Consider the following 21,932-nt stretch of genomic DNA (forward strand, 5'->3'; position numbering starts at 1 on the left):
CAGGGACAGGGTGGAACGGCTCTAGACCATTTACCCAATTTAGGAAAAGCAACCCTAAAATGTATTTTATTAACATGGAAGCTGGTCAACAAATACCTATGTTCAGAATTTGTGACGGCTGACAGATGCAACTGCACACAGGCAGATGTTAAAGGCAGAGAGGGCTTCACATTAGTAATTTTGGCCGCTTCTATCCGGGATCACTTGGTTAATGTATTCCGATAAAAGGCATTCCTTTCCTGCTTAGTAACTGTATTATTAGTCTCAGGGTTACAAAAACCTCTGGCTTCCCTAGTATTCCAGAAGTTTGCTACACAAGCTAGGCTAGCCAGGGGATGTGCTGAGCAAAATCAAGGGATTCGCAATCCCACAGCACTAATCGGTTAACCCGGCAAGAGTGGCTGTGACCTAAGAAAGTCAGTTAAATAGCAAATGCCAAATCTATGAGAGCTATAACATCTGAGAAGCTGCTTGACGCAGCCAGAGCTCCCTTCTAGAAGCAATTGTCCACTGTTTGTAGACCCACGCAGTCTACATGCCCCCATAGCGCTTTGATGAACCCAGTTCCCAAGTGTCCGCAGAGATAAGAAAATGGCTGCTTTTCCCCAATATGCATGCCCAGTATGGAGAGAGCACGGCGTTGTAGGCTGTAAACCGCAAGACTTGAAAAAGTTCTTGCTCAGGTTTGTTTGTAAATTCAGCTCATCCATGTGTAATGGAGAAGACATCTATCACAAAACTGCATCTATCTGCATAGAGCTAAATAGGGAGAAATGGGTTTCCTGCTTTAAGCATGGCTTGTCCTTTATCTAGAAAATATATTGCAATGCCATTGATATATGTTAAATAGAAGGGCTAAAACACACTCTTTTATAACCCTCCTTCTCAATTTGTACAGTCACTGTTCTGACCAAATCTCACTCAGGCAGAAGCACTGCAATAAAGTTGGAACAAAAAAAGACAATAGCCATAGGCTCCTCTATCTCTTCTCTTAACATTATTGTCCAGAGCTTGCTGTGGGACATGCAATCAAACGCACTGGACAAATCCATAAAGGACAGATGTGGTATACCTTGTTTGGACATGGAATATTCACCATTGATTAGGTGGAGATTCAAAGATTGCTTGACAGTGCTCAAAATCTTTTAAAACCCAAATTGATATCTAACAGAGCATTTTCTGTTCCACCCGAACTTCAATCTGGCCAAAAGAATACGCCCAACAATGTTCACCACTGAGATAAAGAGTGATCTCAGGTGCTGGTATTTCATCCCATCTCTATTTCCCTTCCAAACAATTTGGATAATTATTGCCTCTGACTGTGCGCTAGGGTGTCCGAATTTAGCGATGGAGTTAAAAAACTTTCACCAGTAATGGAGGTCATAGATCTATATTAAATGTAAACATATCAAGATGGACATCGACTGGGCCAGGCCAGGGGCCTCACCGTTAGGATTATTTATTAAGGCTAAACCAACCTCCTCTAGATTAAAGATTAGGGACCGAGTAGAAGTTTAGTAATTCCCAAGGTCACCTGGACATTAGACTGACTTTACTCCATGTACAGACAATAGAAAGCCACTTTGGGGTTACAATGTAACCCCCCTCCCTTTCAATAGGTAATAATAGTTCACCCTTATTAGATAAGTCAAAGTCACTCTTACAATGTCACAAATAGAACTGCATGGGGCCCTAGGGGGAGCCAGATCATGCTTAGCTAAGCAAGCAAATAGCCACCTTGACCATTAGCATGACTGCAAAGCAATTTCCCTTTTCTGGGGCCACATTACAAATCATTGCTCCAGAACAGACAATTTAACACCAATGGTTGCAAAAAAACAATGTAACTTTTGCATAGTGCACTTACTAAAGTTTTGTTTTTGCAAACGTCCATCACTGGACAATTGCTCTGTACCCACACAGGTTTATGTAATCTGGCTCATGGCTTCAAACTCATTATGTAGCAGTGCGTATATTTAAGACCGCCAAATTAACATGGAGTTATGATTCTGGTTCTAGCAACTGGTATACCATTACTATACTATTTTTTCAATGGGCATGTTAAACTCTAAAGTAATAGCAACAGTATACAATCTGGAAAATAATTATTTTACCTTAAACGATCCTCCCAGTTTCACACCTGTTACCATTTTTGGCCGTATTAAACAGCACAAACCTGGCTCAAACACAATAGAGTTCTTTACAACAGAACCAAAGTATGTTACACATTGGGGTTTATAGGCATGGGGCGATTAAGTGATTTTCTCAGAATCACAGCATGATGAGTCAAGGCGCTAATTCAAAGAAGGTTCCCCAGTTTCAAATTTGGTAGCTTCAGCCGTTAGGCCACATCTCCTCCCCCACCACAATTTTCCTTTTTCCTCTGCAAATTACTGGCAAATTAATTCACATATACAAATTACAGCTAATGGGTATTACATTTTGTGCGATATGGTGGATTCACAAATGCTGGAAAAGTCGCACATCTACTGCCCAACCTTTTCTCCTACTTCGGAAGTACATTCAGACGTTTATGGGATTCATAGAGACTCCACACATCAAATATCCAGGAATAATCCTATTGGGTAAAATGTACTGATGTATTTTTCCATTAGAACAATCTGCACAGGTACATCCTTTGGAAATGTATCTACTGGCAAGTGATGTCTCCCTGAGAAGATGCCGCTTCCAGTAAATATGTGACAACAATAAGGGTTCTGGCTTCAACGCAGTAAGGCTGCGCCAATACAAGATTCAACAAAAAAATGCCAGTACTGCACTTTGATTCAATAATTTCTTCTGATTGAGTAACAATCCTCAATTCATAAAGACCAATCTTTTAGTCTGGCTTCTTATAAACATTTCTTTTATTTTGATTATTAATCCTAGAGTTTTTTAAGTTTTTTAAATTTTTGTAGGACTTTCTTTAAACAAAAATTTGAGTTCACAAAAAAATAGAGACTTGAAAGGTATATACAATAACATACAATATATACAAAGACATAAAGAATGTCACTACTTTCATGCAATGTATATCAATTTACAAATTATTTGGTGAGCACATTAAACATTCAAAAAGACAACATTGAGTGCACTTAGAGACATAAACATCAAGACTGAACAAATTGACGGCACATTAACACATATAGCCTGTTCAAAGACAAGAGAAAACGCCCTGGATTTAATAAAGTTTTTTGAGAGCAGGTGCGGATTCTAGTGATTAGTACAAAATTAATTTATTCTTGTTTTCATATAATAGACCATCAGATAATTTAATTTTTAAATTATAATGCTGGAAAGATTGGTCTATTTAAGAAGACGGAGATAAAGGGAACAGGGGTCGACGCGTTTCGAATCCCTTGTGTAGCAGGGATTCTCATCAGGACCATGAGGATTCAATCTATAGAAAAAATAATAAAAACATTCTGTCAGTCATACTCAGAACACTCGACTTCAATCAATCAAGCACACTCTCAGATCATACCTGTATTTACGATTCAGTGGTCGATCTCCCAATAAAGTTTTATCGTGTAGCTGAAATGTTAAAAATTCAATGGGCTTAATTAATATTGGTGAACCAATGGAAAGGAAAAATAATGACTTTCGTTGAGGAACTTACATTGAGATGCTGTGTGGCCGCGTGGTCAGTTCCTTATTGTTAATTTCTTCAAACAATTCTGAAATGTAAAAAAATCTTATTTACTTTGTGAAGAAAAGACACGCACGAGCGGCTTAGTGAGTGGGGTTGACTCGAGCTCCTAGGTTTGTTAGCACGCGGCGAGTCTGATTCCTTAAAGAGGTGTGCCCATAGATGAGATGGTTTTGCGTTCGGTAGCATCCATTAATCAAAATATATTCAGGCGATGCAGTGTCTATACTCGTTTTAAATGTGGCCGCTTCCCAATTGCACAGATGGGTTAAAACTTATCTGCTGCGCGCTAAGAAGATCTTACCGGTATTGGTTTTTCGAGTCTCCTCCATACGCGTCCATGTCCATCAGTGAGGCGCGTTTGTAATTGACCCGGTTGAACCGGTTGTATAAGTGATTGAAGACTGCAACTAAGGATTCTGGGTATCGTAGTTTCCAATGTTTGTTAGCGCGGAATATGAAATGCTGTCTACTATATACTATACTGATTCCTTAAAGAGGTGTGCCCATAGATGAGATGGTTTTGCGTTCGGTAGCATCCATTAATCAAAATATATTAAGGCGATGCAGTGTCTATACTCGTTTTAAATGTGGCAGCTTCCCAATTGCACGGATGGGTTGAAACTTATCTGCTGCGCGCTAAGAAGATCTTACCGGTATTGGTTTTTCGAGTCTCCTCCATACGCGTCCATGTCCATCACTGAGGCGCGTTTGTAATTGACCCGGTTGAACCGGTTGTATAAGTGATTGAAGACTGCAACTAAGGATTCTGGGTATCGTAGTTTCCAATGTTTGTTAGCGCGGAATATGAAATGCTGTCTACTATATCCATGAATTCTTGCAGCCGTGGGTGTGAAAAGGAGGGAGAAAGGAAAACACTGTATTCATAAATTGTAAATTTCCGACATTTCGTTCAAGCCCTGTGTGGCCGAGTTGAATTTTAGGATCAGCATTGCTTCTCTTTGCTTAAGTTTGGTCTCTAGATCTCCGCCCCTCTGGTCATGCTCTAATTTTGAAATGACGGTCCATCTGAAGTCTTGATCGCCGTGTGACTCGTCAATCCAATGTTGAACCAGGGGTGCTGTGGTAATTTTTTTCTTTATTCGTGATTTATGTTGAGAGATTCTCTGTCTGATTTCCTGATTTGTTTTCCCTATGTACAATTTGGGGCATGGACATAGGATGGCATAGATCACGTTTTTTGATTTACAGTTCGTAAAGATGTTGTGTTTCCATGAGATGCCTTCGTGTTGGAATACATTCCCCTCAATTGTGGAAATACAACACATGCATGTTCCACACTTCTTATGTCCTGTAACGGGAGGCAAATTGACAAATTCACGTATTGTAGGGGTCTTCTTGACGGGGACGGCTGCCCTAATGATCTGGTTCGCAATACTTTTATCTTTTTTAAAGGCAAAAAGTGGTTTAGCGTTCAACTGTATGTCGATATCCTTTATTAGATGCCAGTTTTGGTGGATGGTCTTTTTGAGAAAGTTGGATGATGCCCCAAAGGTAGTAACACATACTGTGCGCTCGAGTTTTTTCTTTTCCTTCTTTCTCAGAAGTTCCTCACGTGGTGTCCACCACGCGCGTTTAATTGCTTTTTTGACCAATTTGGATGGATATCCCCGGTCTACAAGTCTCCCCATTAACAAATTTGCATGGTACATGTACTCGTCTTTGAATGAACAATTTCGACGTATGCGGAGAAGTTGGCCTATTGGTAAATTTTCTTTCAAACTGCGCGGATGGTTGCTTGTGAAATGTAAGGATTTATTGCGGTCAGTCTCTTTTCTAAAGAGGGTGGTCACCAACTGTCCATCTGAGCAATAAACTTCCACATCTAGGAAGGAAAGTCTTGTAGGTGATGACTGGATACTGAATTTGATGTCCATTGTGCGACTGTTGAGCCATCCGTGAAAGTCTGTTAATTGTTCCATTGTACCAGACCATGTGAAAAAAATGTCGTCAATGAAACGAACCCAGCCCCCTATCCAATGTGAGAAGGGGTTGTTATTGTGTACGTATCTGTCCTCATATACACTCATAAAGAGTATAGCCAGCTCCGGGGCAAAGGGACAGCCCATGGCTACTCCCTTTATTTGGAGAAAGAAGTCCTCATGGAATTTGAAATAGTTTTTAGTCAAAGCCATTCTGGCTAATTCCAAAATGAAGTCCGTAGGAATTTTTGTTGGACGTTCTCTTTTATCCAAAAAGATTTCCACCACTTCTAGAGCCTGATCTTGGGGAATTTGGGTATATAGTGAAACTATATCCATGCTTACCAGTAAATCATGTCCTTCGGTGAATGGTAGTTGTTGTAATTTACACAAAAAGTCAGAGGTATCTCTCAAGAAAGATTGTACTGTCAATGTGAAAGGTTTAAGGAAGAAGTCAATAAACTTGGAGATGGGTTCAAAAAGTGAATCACACCCAGATATTATGGGGCGGCCCGGTGGTGTTTTGGCATCCTTGTGTACCTTCGGAAGTACATAGAACAGTGGCATTCTTGGGTGTTTATTGACTAGATAATTGAATTCTTGTTTGCCCAAAAAACCTTGTTCAAACCCATTCTGTAAAGTTTTTTCAAGTTCTCTCTGAAATTCTGTTGTTGGATCTGATCGTATTTTCCGATAGCATTCTATGTCAAGTAGCTGTCTATTGGCTTCCGCTATGTATTCGTTGGTACCCCAAATAACAATCGAACCGCCTTTGTCGGCTTGCTTGACTATGATACTCTCGTCATTTCTGAGAGAAGAAAGTGCATCTTTTTCTTTTTTAGACAAGTTATGTTTAGTAAAGAATTTATTCTTTTTTTCTTCTGAGGAAATGGCTGACAACACAGTTTTCTCAAAGTATATCACTTCTTTAGGTATTTTAAATGCTGGTGGACAAAAGGTTGATTTTCTCTTTAGACCCGTAGTTTCTGCTTGCGACATTGTTTCTTTACCTGAAAAAAATGCAATCAGACGAATCTTTCTGCAGAACTCAATGAATTCCAGTTTGAGTCTAACAAAGTCTGGAGGTTTAGCAGGGACAAAAGAGAGTCCCTTTTCCAATACACTTACTTCTGACGAGGAAAGAACTTTGTTAGAGAGGTTAATAACTGATGACGTCCCTAGTTTTTGTAATTTTGTCTCCTCGTGGACATCTCCCACGGCTGGTTGTATCTTGTTTTTCCACGAGCTTTCTGTTGGCCTTGATCTAAAAAAGGCTGTTGTTGTTGTTGTTGTTTATTTTGTTGAAAATTTTGTTGATATTGCTGTTGTTGGTTTAATCGACGTGGAAGATACCAGTAAGTGTATTGGAAAAGGGACTCTCTTTTGTCCCTGCTAAACCTCCAGACTTTGTTAGACTCAAACTGGAATTCATTGAGTTCTGCAGAAAGATTCGTCTGATTGCATTTTTTTCAGGTAAAGAAACAATGTCGCAAGCAGAAACTACGGGTCTAAAGAGAAAATCAACCTTTTGTCCACCAGCATTTAAAATACCTAAAGAAGTGATATACTTTGAGAAAACTGTGTTGTCAGCCATTTCCTCAGAAGAAAAAAAGAATAAATTCTTTACTAAACATAACTTGTCTAAAAAAGAAAAAGATGCACTTTCTTCTCTCAGAAATGACGAGAGTATCATAGTCAAGCAAGCCGACAAAGGCGGTTCGATTGTTATTTGGGGTACCAACGAATACATAGCGGAAGCCAATAGACAGCTACTTGACATAGAATGCTATCGGAAAATACGATCAGATCCAACAACAGAATTTCAGAGAGAACTTGAAAAAACTTTACAGAATGGGTTTGAACAAGGTTTTTTGGGCAAACAAGAATTCAATTATCTAGTCAATAAACACCCAAGAATGCCACTGTTCTATGTACTTCCGAAGGTACACAAGGATGCCAAAACACCACCGGGCCGCCCCATAATATCTGGGTGTGATTCACTTTTTGAACCCATCTCCAAGTTTATTGACTTCTTCCTTAAACCTTTCACATTGACAGTACAATCTTTCTTGAGAGATACCTCTGACTTTTTGTGTAAATTACAACAACTACCATTCACCGAAGGACATGATTTACTGGTAAGCATGGATATAGTTTCACTATATACCCAAATTCCCCAAGATCAGGCTCTAGAAGTGGTGGAAATCTTTTTGGATAAAAGAGAACGTCCAACAAAAATTCCTACGGACTTCATTTTGGAATTAGCCAGAATGGCTTTGACTAAAAACTATTTCAAATTCCATGAGGACTTCTTTCTCCAAATAAAGGGAGTAGCCATGGGCTGTCCCTTTGCCCCGGAGCTGGCTATACTCTTTATGAGTGTATATGAGGACAGATACGTACACAATAACAACCCCTTCTCACATTGGATAGGGGGCTGGGTTCGTTTCATTGACAACATTTTTTTCACATGGTCTGGTACAATGGAACAATTAACAGACTTTCACGGATGGCTCAACAGTCGCACAATGGACATCAAATTCAGTATCCAGTCATCACCTACAAGACTTTCCTTCCTAGATGTGGAAGTTTATTGCTCAGATGGACAGTTGGTGACCACCCTCTTTAGAAAAGAGACTGACCGCAATAAATCCTTACATTTCACAAGCAACCATCCGCGCAGTTTGAAAGAAAATTTACCAATAGGCCAACTTCTCCGCATACGTCGAAATTGTTCATTCAAAGACGAGTACATGTACCATGCAAATTTGTTAATGGGGAGACTTGTAGACCGGGGATATCCATCCAAATTGGTCAAAAAAGCAATTAAACGCGCGTGGTGGACACCACGTGAGGAACTTCTGAGAAAGAAGGAAAAGAAAAAAATCGAGCGCACAGTATGTGTTACTACCTTTGGGGCATCATCCAACTTTCTCAAAAAGACCATCCACCAAAACTGGCATCTAATAAAGGATATCGACATACAGTTGAACGCTAAACCACTTTTTGCCTTTAAAAAAGATAAAAGTATTGCGAACCAGATCATTAGGGCAGCCGTCCCCGTCAAGAAGACCCCTACAATACGTGAATTTGTCAATTTGCCTCCCGTTACAGGACATAAGAAGTGTGGAACATGCATGTGTTGTATTTCCACAATTGAGGGGAATGTATTCCAACACGAAGGCATCTCATGGAAACACAACATCTTTACGAACTGTAAATCAAAAAACGTGATCTATGCCATCCTATGTCCATGCCCCAAATTGTACATAGGGAAAACAAATCAGGAAATCAGACAGAGAATCTCTCAACATAAATCACGAATAAAGAAAAAAATTACCACAGCACCCCTGGTTCAACATTGGATTGACGAGTCACACGGCGATCAAGACTTCAGATGGACCGTCATTTCAAAATTAGAGCATGACCAGAGGGGCGGAGATCTAGAGACCAAACTTAAGCAAAGAGAAGCAATGCTGATCCTAAAATTCAACTCGGCCACACAGGGCTTGAACGAAATGTCGGAAATTTACAATTTATGAATACAGTGTTTTCCTTTCTCCCTCCTTTTCACACCCACGGCTGCAAGAATTCATGGATATAGTAGACAGCATTTCATATTCCGCGCTAACAAACATTGGAAACTACGATACCCAGAATCCTTAGTTGCAGTCTTCAATCACTTATACAACCGGTTCAATCGGGTCAATTACAAACGCGCCTCAGTGATGGACATGGACGCGTATGGAGGAGACTCGAAAAACCAATACCGGTAAGATCTTCTTAGCGCGCAGCAGATAAGTTTCAACCCATCCGTGCAATTGGGAAGCTGCCACATTTAAAACGAGTATAGACACTGCATCGCCTTAATATATTTTGATTAATGGATGCTACCGAACGCAAAACCATCTCATCTATGGGCACACCTCTTTAAGGAATCAGTATAGTATATAGTAGACAGCATTTCATATTCCGCGCTAACAAACATTGGAAACTACGATACCCAGAATCCTTAGTTGCAGTCTTCAATCACTTATACAACCGGTTCAACCGGGTCAATTACAAACGCGCCTCACTGATGGACATGGACGCGTATGGAGGAGACTCGAAAAACCAATACCGGTAAGATCTTCTTAGCGCGCAGCAGATAAGTTTTAACCCATCTGTGCAATTGGGAAGCGGCCACATTTAAAACGAGTATAGACACTGCATCGCCTGAATATATTTTGATTAATGGATGCTACCGAACGCAAAACCATCTCATCTATGGGCACACCTCTTTAAGGAATCAGACTCGCCGCGTGCTAACAAACCTAGGAGCTCGAGTCAACCCCACTCACTAAGCCGCTCGTGCGTGTCTTTTCTTCACAAAGTAAATAAGATTTTTTTACATTTCAGAATTGTTTGAAGAAATTAACAATAAGGAACTGACCACGCGGCCACACAGCATCTCAATGTAAGTTCCTCAACGAAAGTCATTATTTTTCCTTTCCATTGGTTCACCAATATTAATTAAGCCCATTGAATTTTTAACATTTCAGCTACACGATAAAACTTTATTGGGAGATCGACCACTGAATCGTAAATACAGGTATGATCTGAGAGTGTGCTTGATTGATTGAAGTCGAGTGTTCTGAGTATGACTGACAGAATGTTTTTATTATTTTTTCTATAGATTGAATCCTCATGGTCCTGATGAGAATCCCTGCTACACAAGGGATTCGAAACGCGTCGACCCCTGTTCCCTTTATCTCCGTCTTCTTAAATAGACCAATCTTTCCAGCATTATAATTTAAAAATTAAATTATCTGATGGTCTATTATATGAAAACAAGAATAAATTAATTTTGTACTAATCACTAGAATCCGCACCTGCTCTCAAAAAACTTTATTAAATCCAGGGCGTTTTCTCTTGTCTTTGAACAGGCTATATGTGTTAATGTGCCGTCAATTTGTTCAGTCTTGATGTTTATGTCTCTAAGTGCACTCAATGTTGTCTTTTTGAATGTTTAATGTGCTCACCAAATAATTTGTAAATTGATATACATTGCATGAAAGTAGTGACATTCTTTATGTCTTTGTATATATTGTATGTTATTGTATATACCTTTCAAGTCTCTATTTTTTTGTGAACTCAAATTTTTGTTTAAAGAAAGTCCTACAAAAAAATTTAAAAAACTCTAGGATTAATAATCAAAATAAAAGAAATGTTTATAAGAAGCCAGACTAAAAGATTGGTCTTTATGAATTGAGGATTGTTACTCAATCAGAAGAAATTATTGAATCAAAGTGCAGTACTGGCATTTTTTTGTTGAAGCTTCCAGTAAATATGCATGAAATATGGGAGATTTACTTGTATTTGCCAACCAGAAATTTGCTTTCTCTTATAGGATTGCCTATAGGTTTCTAGTATAGAAAACTACTTCTAAAATATTTCTCAGTACCCACAAACCTCAGTTTTTAGATATCCAGCATATTTTCAGGGCACTTTCTTCAATTGAATGCCCTCCTAACCGTTATTATTCAAATTATTTGAATCTGGATGTGGAATTTACTATCAAAAATTTTATTTTGTGGAATCTGGTTGCTCTAAAACGTTTGTGGATTAGGTATTTGGAAAGCACGGACAGTTGGTGGACAAGCATCAACTACTCTACCATTTCTCGAAGCCTGAGTTGAAAAGCTAGAAAATCTACTCGAGCAGCAGAAAGCAGCAGCGCCCTCTGGCGCACCGTGTGGGCCGTTCACACTGATTTTACAGCGTGGAAGAAGCTCCTGGTGCTAAAAATCAGTGCGACATGCCAAACTTCCGCTGCTTGAGGAATTCTATGTAATCTTGGCGAGTTTTTAAGTAACTCTGCGAGTTCCACCGCCCCTACAATTGATTCCAATGAAATCATACAGGCAATTAAAATTATTCTTAAATTGGAAAGTCCGACCTTCAATGGCAGCAAAAATGATAAAATACCTAGGCGCCTGGTTCTCAAATATTCAGAATCAGCCTCTTTTAACGAACCGAAACCTCCAGACAAGATCAAGGACCTACTATCCTCCTGGTCCCCGAAGTTTATCTTGAGGTTGTTGAGACTAGAGACCTTGAGAATTATGAAATTGTGAAATTTCTGTCCATTGTGAAATTGTGAAATTTCTGTCCATCGTGAGAAATCTGTCCATTATGCTTCCAATATGCTTATCTCCATTCTTCTTACAATTGACAGGCTACCGTCCGGCCTCCTTTGCACTAAAAAGAAACCCAGATTGGGCCTAAAGAAGAACAGACTGCTATGTTCAATTGAAGGGTGTGGTCTCTCCAACCATTATTACTACCAAATGGCCAGGTGGTTTAAAACTAATACACAACAGTCCCAGGACATTTGGTTAAACTCAACCTCATCTCACCATATTCGCTGCTTGCGACGCTGACAATGCCTTCCCTAGTGTTACATCACTCCAACTGTATTTTTCTTGATACAAGCAGTGCTCTCAGGATGATTGATAAACTTTTGTCCCCTACTCTGAATACATCTATGGCCCTTTCTCTGTGGAACAACCCTGAAACAGCAGCAACTATTTCAGCTGAAGTTTGTCCCATTTGGGTGACAAAAGGCATAAAACTAGTATCCAACCTGCTCTTTGATGACCTCCCTCTTTTGCTTCACTAGGAGAGAAATACCCGCTATCGAATATGGATTTTTAAAATGTTAGAAAAATGAAGGTGAAACTCTCTAAACTAGACTCACTAACCCCTTCAGGTGTTTGTCGGTTTGTTCAGGAATCTAGTAGAGGTTGCCACAGAGTATCAAAAATCTACAAATTATTACACAAGTCACCCCTACCCCACCCATCCAGAAACGTTGGTCTAAGCATCTTCAAACCTCAAATACCCCTCCCATTCCGGCCTATACCAGGTACAAAATATACAAAAATCTACTAAAAGATAAAGTGATCCTGTCATTGAATCAGACACAGTTCTATGCTGCACATTTCTTATATTCGACACCATCTAGTCTGTTCAAATTGAAATTGATCGTCTCTGATCTCTGCTGGTCCTGTAAAGAAGCAGCTGGTAACCCTGAACACGTTTTTGACATGCAAGTACTTATCGTCACATTGGTTAGAGGTTCATAGGCGGCTCACCACCGTTTTCCACTAACGTTGACTCTTGTAATGTTGGGCCCGCATACACTCCCCCCCTAACCCCGGACTTACCGGATATAGATCTGGCACTATTGGCTCCATTGGACCAATTGGTGACGTTGGCCATCAAGGTAATCTTATTAGAATGGAAAGCGATAATTAATGTTCCTTCTCACATATGTTGGGCCTGGGTCTCAGAAGCACACATAAAAACTTGACTCTCTTATCCAGAAGCACTGTTACTACCAAATCGATTTGGTGCATTTTTGATAGATTCATGTCCATCATCTAACAGCCTTTTATCTCTCCACTCGCCTCCCTTAAACAGTAGTTGGCTTATTAATTCTCAGCATTCTATTTGTCTCACCCCACATGTCACCCCTCCCCCCCCATGCTTCACTCTTTCCCACCTCACCTCTGTGCTCCTACTTTTTCATAAATATTATCCTTTTGGCCCAATAGAACTTCACTGGATTCCTCGCTTGAGAGGACTTCTCTATTTGTGACCTAACATCTCCTTGGTGTCTGATTATTATAGCTGTTAGGAATTAGAACTATCCCCACTGTTGCGAACAATACTATTACATGTTACTATACCATTATGTTATTATGTGGTTATTACGATGTTTTTCACCAAATGACATATAGCGAATCTTGTTCATTCTCTTTTCTATATGTCCTGACATATGAAGATAATAACAGATATATTACCTGTCACACTTGTACCATGTTGGGCCTCAGATATGTACACTATATATGCCTACTGTTTCCTTTATTGTTTAAAAAATTTATAAAATATTTGGAACACAAAAAAAGACTAATGGATGAAGCTCCCTACCCAGGAGCCTCTCTCTGGAAGCATATTATGTATGGGTTTTTTGGAAAAATTGTAGTTTGGTGAAAAGTCCTAGAAAGGCAGCAAATGACTAAATAAGTAGTAATTTTACAGACAGCAGTGTATCCAAGAAAGTTGCTTTCTATTTTCCATTTGTCTGATTTTCCCTAGATTCAGATGTCCATATCAATTTTATACAGCCTAACACTTCTTTCCTCTGATGGCTGTTTACCAAGTGGTGTATGACATTCTTGTGTCTCGAAAATCTGAGGTTTGCGAAAGCCTTCACTGATGAGGTACAGCAATACAGCACATAGGGAATGGGTAAAAGCAAATAGGTGCCCGAAACTTAGCTTACACATACCACTTGTGTTATGGAGCAGAACAATCAGCAATGTAAAGCTCTTTCTTGTGATATAAATGTACTGGTGATGCTTAAAAACAATGGTTCGTAAACCGTCTAGTGAAATACTACCATGGGTGTACGTACATTCGACGCTCCACTTGAGCTGACTCGCCCCCAGCTGTAGCTGCTCGGAGACCGCCTCCAGGATCAATCCAAGCTTATGCTTCTGGCTGCTGGTGGACAATGCGATCTCGTCCACCTCCAGTTTGACAGGTGTGTACTTTTCTGCCACAGAAAACAACACTTATAAATCTCAGTATAGACATTTATGATCAGCGGTGTCTTAATACATGAAGGACTCTAAACCACCCCCCCTCATGAGCAACTGGAAGAAGACACTGAATACTTGCTGAGCTTCCAAAGTCTTTTGCAATATGCAACACCTCTGAGAAATGTGATTACTTTCTGGAACCTGTGAAGCAGTGTGAGAAAACAACCATTCAATCAGTCTCCGGGCTGCACCAGGACCTCGGAATGGTCACAGCAGTTGTCAATCTTCCAAAATCCCAAAATATTTTAAAGACGAACGCTTCAAATTATTAACCCCACTCAAATCCATTTAGACTTTCTTAGCCCTCTGGAGTCTCACCGTTAATCCATGTCCTCATCACTTTTTTATACTCTTCACAGTACTTTGTAGGTGAATAAAATATAATCTACGGAAAGCAGAACTTAGGCAATATATATAAATGAATCCATACATGTTCTAAGTCAACAAGGTAAAATGTTCGTTTAGGCCCGGATGTATGAAGGAATGTTATTGGCTTAAGACAGTCTTGCCGGGAAAGACGGGTCTGACTCATGAAGGTTTTTTGAGAACTTAAGACAGTCCTGTCTCAGGGCACAAAATGTGGGTTTGTTTTGCATAGTTTGTCCTCTGGCTGAAGAGAGTTTTAATCAAGGGCAGGTCTTTGGTAAAATGAAGCCCATCTTTCCTGGCTTTATAAATTCGAGTCTTTTGAATGTCTTCTGTCAGAATACTCCTTCGCAAATCACGCCCTTAGTTTTTCCATGACCAGGAATGTGTATTTATTTAAACTATGCATAGTTAAAGGATTCCATTTCTGGTTGGAATAATCCTTAAAGGGTGATTGCTGCATGATGCTTAGCTGTAATCATGCATGTTTTCATATCTGGTCTGATAAAAGAAAAGAAAAGATTCCTACTTTGTGGATGACATCTATCAAGGCGCCAGGGTGCATTGAAATATGGGTTGCCATTCCCATAATGGGCCCGTGTCCCTCTCACATATTCTCAACAAAGTAAAGGTTTCTGCTTAACCGGACACTAAATAGGGCAGTTGAAGGGTAACAGCCTTGGCGGAGCACATTGATAAAGAGGTTGTGCAATAGGGTGCATGAATGCCCAAAACAATATAATCTTTTAATGTCAGACACATTAGTGAGCCATATAATAAGATATACTTCGAACTATGATAAGATGACGGTGCCATGGCTGATGTCAATTGTAATTAGGATGCAAGAAGGACCAGACAACTATGCCATCCCATGTCTAACATCTTGATGAGAAAGTTACAACAAGGTTCATGAAAGGCCTTTGACTATCCAGCCCTCTCATAGTTGCCACCTTGAGGGGATAGTTGTGTGACAGGATGGACGGCATGGGATTCTAGATGATATGGTTTGATGCTTCATAAGAGAGCCTTAGGTTAGGATGGATGAATGACACCAGACAGTAGGACCATCCCATATTTGCCTCCTATTGGACAGTCATATACTACAATGCATAAATGACCTAGGCCGATATGGCCCTGCCAAGTCCGATCTTGTGCAGTAAAGGAAACCGAAAATACTGATCAGGCAGCAAATGAGGCATCTTACGAAGGAGATGATGAAGGACCAGTCCATCAAAAATGTCTTCCTCCAAACTTCGTACAACGATGTGTTCTTGCTTCAGCTCTGCATTGATCCAGTCAATCAGGAACTGTGAGTAGGAAGAAAACACAAGGCGTCAGCAGTGTTAGTAGTCCAGGTTTCATTGGAGGTGGGCTTTAATCCTCACAGTATATGGCTAGCTTCTCTTGTTATTCAACTGCCCAAACCTGGTTTACATGCATTTTATCGACGGAGCATGAAGACTTACAACAACACTCTATCAATAAACACAAATTCAGACTTTCAGTGGTTCTTTTGCAATGGAAAAAACAACGTCTTTGTTATGTTGACTTGGTTTGTCTTCAAAGTGTCCGAGACATGAGAAACAATATGGTATTAAATGTTTGTATTAAATCAAGGTGCCTGGAAATGAAGTGGTGAAAACCAATGCGATCACTGGTAACCTCCCCACCGCAGGGATAGTTGCAGAGTATATTATATATGGCATATTTGTCAGGTCTGGTACACATCTCTCTGTGCCTGGCATACTGAACAAGTCACTGCCACATTATGGCAACCCTCCCTGACTGGATAGACATACATTCTATAAGTGTGTTGCTGACCCCTTTTGCAGAGATCCCACATTCACCGGGCCATGCCTACTGGTCGGTCACTATGTCGTAATGAGTACCTGTGCAAAGACCAGAGGCTAAGTGTACTAGCTGAGATTTTGGCAGTTGCCCTGCTGCTTGGATCTGCTCCAAGGACCAGAACCTGCCTTTGGTAAGGGCATGAAATAAAAGACTGCACCACTCTGGGGCACGAGGGTGAGGGCAGTGACTGAATGATTCCTTCTTTTCACTCTCACAAGGGTTCCCCTGATGATGTGTGCATAAAGGCCATCCATCCTTTTGGTAGGACATTTCCTCTCTTCTTGGTAGGAATGACTCTACTGGGTTATGCTCTGTAATGTGACAAGTGCCTGTAGATCTGAAATTCCCTCATCCAGCATGCGGAAAGGTACCATGCATATGAGGGGACTGACTTTAAAAAAAAAAAAAAATGCACATAGAGGATACTGCACGAGAAGGCACTATCGAAGTCCCACTTTCGTATTTTACGGTGTACCAGTGAAGCATATGTGGGACTTAAATGAACGAGACTTTATTTGTGTATTTATTTACACCAATTTGCATGCTAATGAGTGGTACATAAAACATCTCACACCATCACAGAGACCTGCAGAGTGCATGACGCGTAGTCAGTGGATCACATTCTCAAATGACATAGAATGAGGAATGACCCATCTCCCAATAGCTGTCTTATCCAATAGCCAAATTGACAATTGCACAGGGATCTTAATTGACTCATCGCAAATCCTAGGCTTGCATTAACAATCTTTCTGGCAAAAAGTGTGCACCTCTAATCCACCTCTTTCACTGGCACACCGAAACTTTGGAATTTGCTTCAATGTTTATTATGCCTGGCTCTAATATTAAATCTTTTGGGCACAGCATAGTACATATACAGCCATCACATTGTTGCTGCTCTTCCCTGCTTCAAGAAAACATGCAACTTTAACCAGGCCATTCCCTTTGCTGCTACTAAGCTTTGCAATTATATTCCATTTATGTTAGCCTCTACGGATCTATTTTAGATATGAGCTTAAAACATTGGTTTTTTTAGAAATATTTAGTGTATACAGCTGTAAGAAATTGTGTTACTAGCTGAGGAAGGGTGACTCCCTACCCAAGCTGCAACCACAATCCTTGTCAGGATGAAGACACAAGTAAACCCCAAATTAACCTGTGCTCAACCCTCTGGTATCTTGTCATGGAGCAGTCAGGCTTAACTTTGAGGCAATGTGTAAAGTATTTATGCATCACCTCAAACAGTAAAAAAGTGAAAACACATCTCAAGAGAAATCTCACACTAACTTAGAAACATAGAGTGTGTTTTAAAAAAGAAAACAAGACCAAAATGACAAAAATGCACTCAGTGGAAACAGAGATATGCAATTTTAAAGGCACTTTACCAGTCAGCACACGTACTTTTGATGATGAGCACTTGAAGCTGAGTAAATATTAACCAAGAAGGTGTGCATTCCTTCACCCTTGCACTCATTATATGAATTTGCCCTGACTATGGTTTGCACCCAAAGAGAACACTGAAAGGATTCATTGGACAAAACCGCAGATATTCCACATGCAAGGCATAACATCATGTTCACTAAGCAAGATCATGGTATCTTGACAAATACGTCATGGGTTTTATTTAAGATCTGTGCAGTGTTGTTTTTAACATATGACTTACACTGCATAATGTTGTATTTTCATGAATTAGTTATTTTGGGAACATGTTTAGTTCGAGCACGGTAATTGCGAGCGTTCTGGGAGTTGCAGTTTAAGACTTATGGGCTGTTTGAGGGCGTGTAACCAGTATCAGGTGGTTAATTATTTAGCACGCAGGAGGGAAGGGTGTGGTTTCGGACTTATGGTTTAAAACGGGGGGGGTTACGTGGCGGAGGTTAAACTCTTTTGGAGGTGGATGTTGAGGTAAAAGAGGATTGTATTTTTGGCAGGTATGTGACGATTGTGAGTCATGTGGTGGGAGCACGTTGCGTGTGGTTTAGAGCTTAAGAATCTAAAGTGAGTCTGTATGTGTGCGTCAGGAGAGATTGGACAGCGGGATGTGGATGGCAGTGCGCATGAAAGAGTGGCGAGCATGTTTGAATGGAGGTGGAGTTAGCGGGATGGTGGGGTGAGTTAGGATCTTGTGTAGACGGCAAGGGTTAATAAGGGAGTGTACTACAGTGAGGAAGAGGCATGTGAGGAATAGGTACGGTAGAGGGCGTTAGTATGGGATGGATGATTCATTTGTTTTCCCGGTTGTTCACTGGAGGTAATTATGTGTTTGCACACAGGGGGAGTGATATTTTTCTGTTAGAATTCTCATATGGCAAGGGTAGGGGATATTTTTTAACACTTTTTTTATGGCAGCAACTAGGTAACAAGGGAAATATGGACTACAATACATGTGTTATTAAGGACAATGTAGTAATGGCGTCTTTTCAAATTGTCATTTGCAGTTACCCCTGAAGAAGAGCTTGGTTTAGTTCGAAATGCATTGGGTTCTAATAAGGAATATTGCCTTGGACAAATCATGCTTGTTTCGCCGTATTCTTGAAAAGAGGTCCGGATGGGCACATCTTGAATATTGGAAGCAATTGTAAACAGCATGACACCTTACATGTGGATTCATAAAAGCATCAACAAAGCATTTGTGATATTGGAATTACATGCAGATGTAACAGGAGAAAAATGGACAAGCATTTACGTAGAAGCAGCATTAACATATTCGCTGGGCGACTGGAATGGGCGCAAAATGTCGCTCCTCTTTTCAAAGAGGCATACTTTGCCAGGTCAAAATAGCAGTTTAACTGCACACACCTAAGGCCAGCAAAGCAAGAGCAGAAAAATATGGAGGATTAAGGCAAAATGTTTGGGGGAAGACTACCCTCAGGCTGATAGGTCAAACAAACGACTAGTATATTCTACATTGTTTGACTTTTGGCTTGTATTTATTTTTATCAATAATTTTGAATTCCTATTGCGTATTGCTTTAAATTGTTGCACAACATTTAATGATACGATGTTTGTAAAATGAATGTTATACTAAATATTTTAAAACAAGATAACTTGCTGTCTCTCAAAATATTCCTGTGGCAATGCAATTTACCTACCTAACCTGTTTCAGCACCTTCAGCTAGTCAAAATAAGGCAGCTCTCGTGGTTTGATGTTGCGCCAAACAGGACCATATGAAACCAGTCTTAAATTCACTTAATTGGCTGCATATTCGCAGCAGTGTAATTTTCAATTCTAGGACCATTTTGCATCAACCCAAATGCCCGAAGACACCTCCTTTTGTAGATTCTAAATTCTTGTCGTGCAACCCCCCAGATATCTGCAATCTGTTGACCAGTAGTTGAGATGAGATATGGCTTAGTGGCTAGAGCTACTGTCTTGCAACCCAGGGACCCAGGCTTGAAACCTGGCCTCTGCACTAGCCTCCACATTGTATGATTTTCAGCAATACACAATCTCCCTGTGCCTAAAAATGAGAAATGTAATATGGGAATTGTAACTGTGGAATCCCGACTTGATGTACACGAACTTCTAGATCGTCTCCCAACCCCCACATAATATACAGAGCTCCATTGTTCCCAACTAGGTTCTCACTATAGTAAATACCAAAATATACATATCAGTATACCTAAATCTAGACTTTCTTCCTATGGAGCAGAGCATTTGCTAATTCCATGACTGGTTTGAAGTTGGAATCCTGCATAACTTCTTTTAGAAAATTGTGTATGACAAGTTGTATCCAATCAGCAGATGTTTAGCTTTCCCTTCTGCATTTTCTGTTTTAAGCTTTCGTCATGAATTTTGAGTAAATACTGCAAACAGGCTATGTGTATGTGAGCTCACAAATTACGATAACATAACGGGTATCACAAAAAACCCTGGCCCTCAGCAAGATGTCTCGCCGTTACCGTGGACATTAACCAAGGATGATTCAAGAGCTGGCTAAAGACACCGCAAGGCTGCATACCGCTCTTTTAAAAAAGCCATAAATAAAAGGAAATCAATGAACACTGTAACGTTTTTTTTTTCTCAGATTCTAGACTTTTTGCAACATATGTGTTCAGATTAATTCAGAACCACTGCCAGTATTATTTCATGTTATTTTCTAAGATGGTTAAAATAGGGTTGTATGACATTACAATGCATTCCGTTGTAACGCATGCCTTTACCACGCATGCGAATGCCATCACCACGCATATCCTTTACCACGAAAATGCCTTTAACATGCATACTTTTACAACGATTTTCGTTGTCAAATTATGCATGTTAATGGCATTTTCTTGTTAAAGGATATCACACTAAAAATCTACACTTTAAATTTACCCCTGAGTGACACCACCCCCTCATTCCCCCTTACCTCTCCTCTCCTTGATCTTCCGTGGTGACGTTCCACGTCGTAAAGAGGAAGCGGAAGTGTCCTTCTGTTTTCTCTAACGACGCCGATTGCCTCCACATCTCTCTTTAAATGACGGAAACAGGTGCCTTTTTTTTATAGTTTATATTGGGGGGTGCCCCCCCCAGCCTTCTTTTTTAATCCCACGCTTTTTTTAGGGGGGAGACATCCCCAACCCCCCCTTTTTTTTCTTTTAACTTTAGCACACATGCCTTTACTATGAATTTCGTAGTAAAGGTATGCGTGGTAAAGGCTTTTCGTTGTAACCACGCATGCGTTGTAATGCATGCGTGGTTATGGTTATGCGTGGAAACAGCCGCGTTGTAGTGGCCGTTTCCCTTAAAATAGACCTTATAAAAAATTAAAAAACAAAGAAAAGGATGTGCAAAGAGACCATTCTTACTAGTCACTTACTGGGGGAAAAAGCAGGATCACACAGAGCCAATGGCGAATGGCAACATTACTTAGTCTTTGGGCAGCTCAATGCCCAGGCTAGTCTTTTCCACAGTTCTAGGTTGTGTGCAATGAGGCTCCATCATCAATATTTATTAACCTGGATTTGTCGCGTGCCCCATTGAGTACAGCTGTGAACGCAGGGAGGAAGGCCAGAAAGCAGACCTCTGTGGCTACTTTCACAATGCCTGGCACTGCAAACCCAATCTTTAGAAGGGGAAGAGGTTGCAGTGCTACATACTGGAATCGAGGGGGGCAGCAAGCGGAACACCAGATGACCGCTTTCCACATCCCAGTGCCTGCGGCTGCACGGTAGTACTGGTGCATCAGGTACAGTTTGCACTTTGAAAATGCTCAATGTCTGCCCTCAGCAGTGTAAACTATTGCATACATTGTGCCCACGTGAATATTTGGTGAGCCTCAAAATATTACCATGCATGGAGGGGGTAAATCTCCTATGCTACTACATGTCCATTGCAGCTTAAAAAGGTTCATAATGAGGGTCCTTCAATGGTATGATTGTCAATTCAGAATTGCGATGCACATACGTGCACTGCAAATAGAATGTTGCGCTAATAAAACCAAAACATCTCTGCACTAGCTTTGAAAATTCAAAGTCCTTTTGTGCATGATGACA

General features: G+C 40.3%; 1 protein-coding gene across 2 annotated transcripts in view; it reads right to left on the minus strand.

Annotated features, from left to right (window-relative positions):
- The window catches only part of PARVG (parvin gamma), a 282,942-nt gene that overhangs the window by 164,205 nt on the left and 96,805 nt on the right, over positions 1-21,932 (minus strand). For both annotated transcript variants that reach the window (XM_085652454.1, XM_085652453.1), the window contains exons 4-5: positions 15,811-15,913; positions 14,054-14,194 (exon numbers count right to left, since the gene is read on the minus strand). In XM_085652454.1, the coding sequence (XP_085508580.1) occupies positions 14,054-14,194; positions 15,811-15,913 (244 nt within the window). The remainder of the gene's footprint in view (positions 1-14,053; positions 14,195-15,810; positions 15,914-21,932) is intronic.

The sequence above is a fragment of the Triturus cristatus genome, chromosome 4_1 (assembly GCF_964204655.1).
Source record: "Triturus cristatus chromosome 4_1, aTriCri1.1, whole genome shotgun sequence".
In the NCBI taxonomy this organism is placed as follows: Eukaryota; Metazoa; Chordata; class Amphibia; order Caudata; family Salamandridae; genus Triturus; species Triturus cristatus.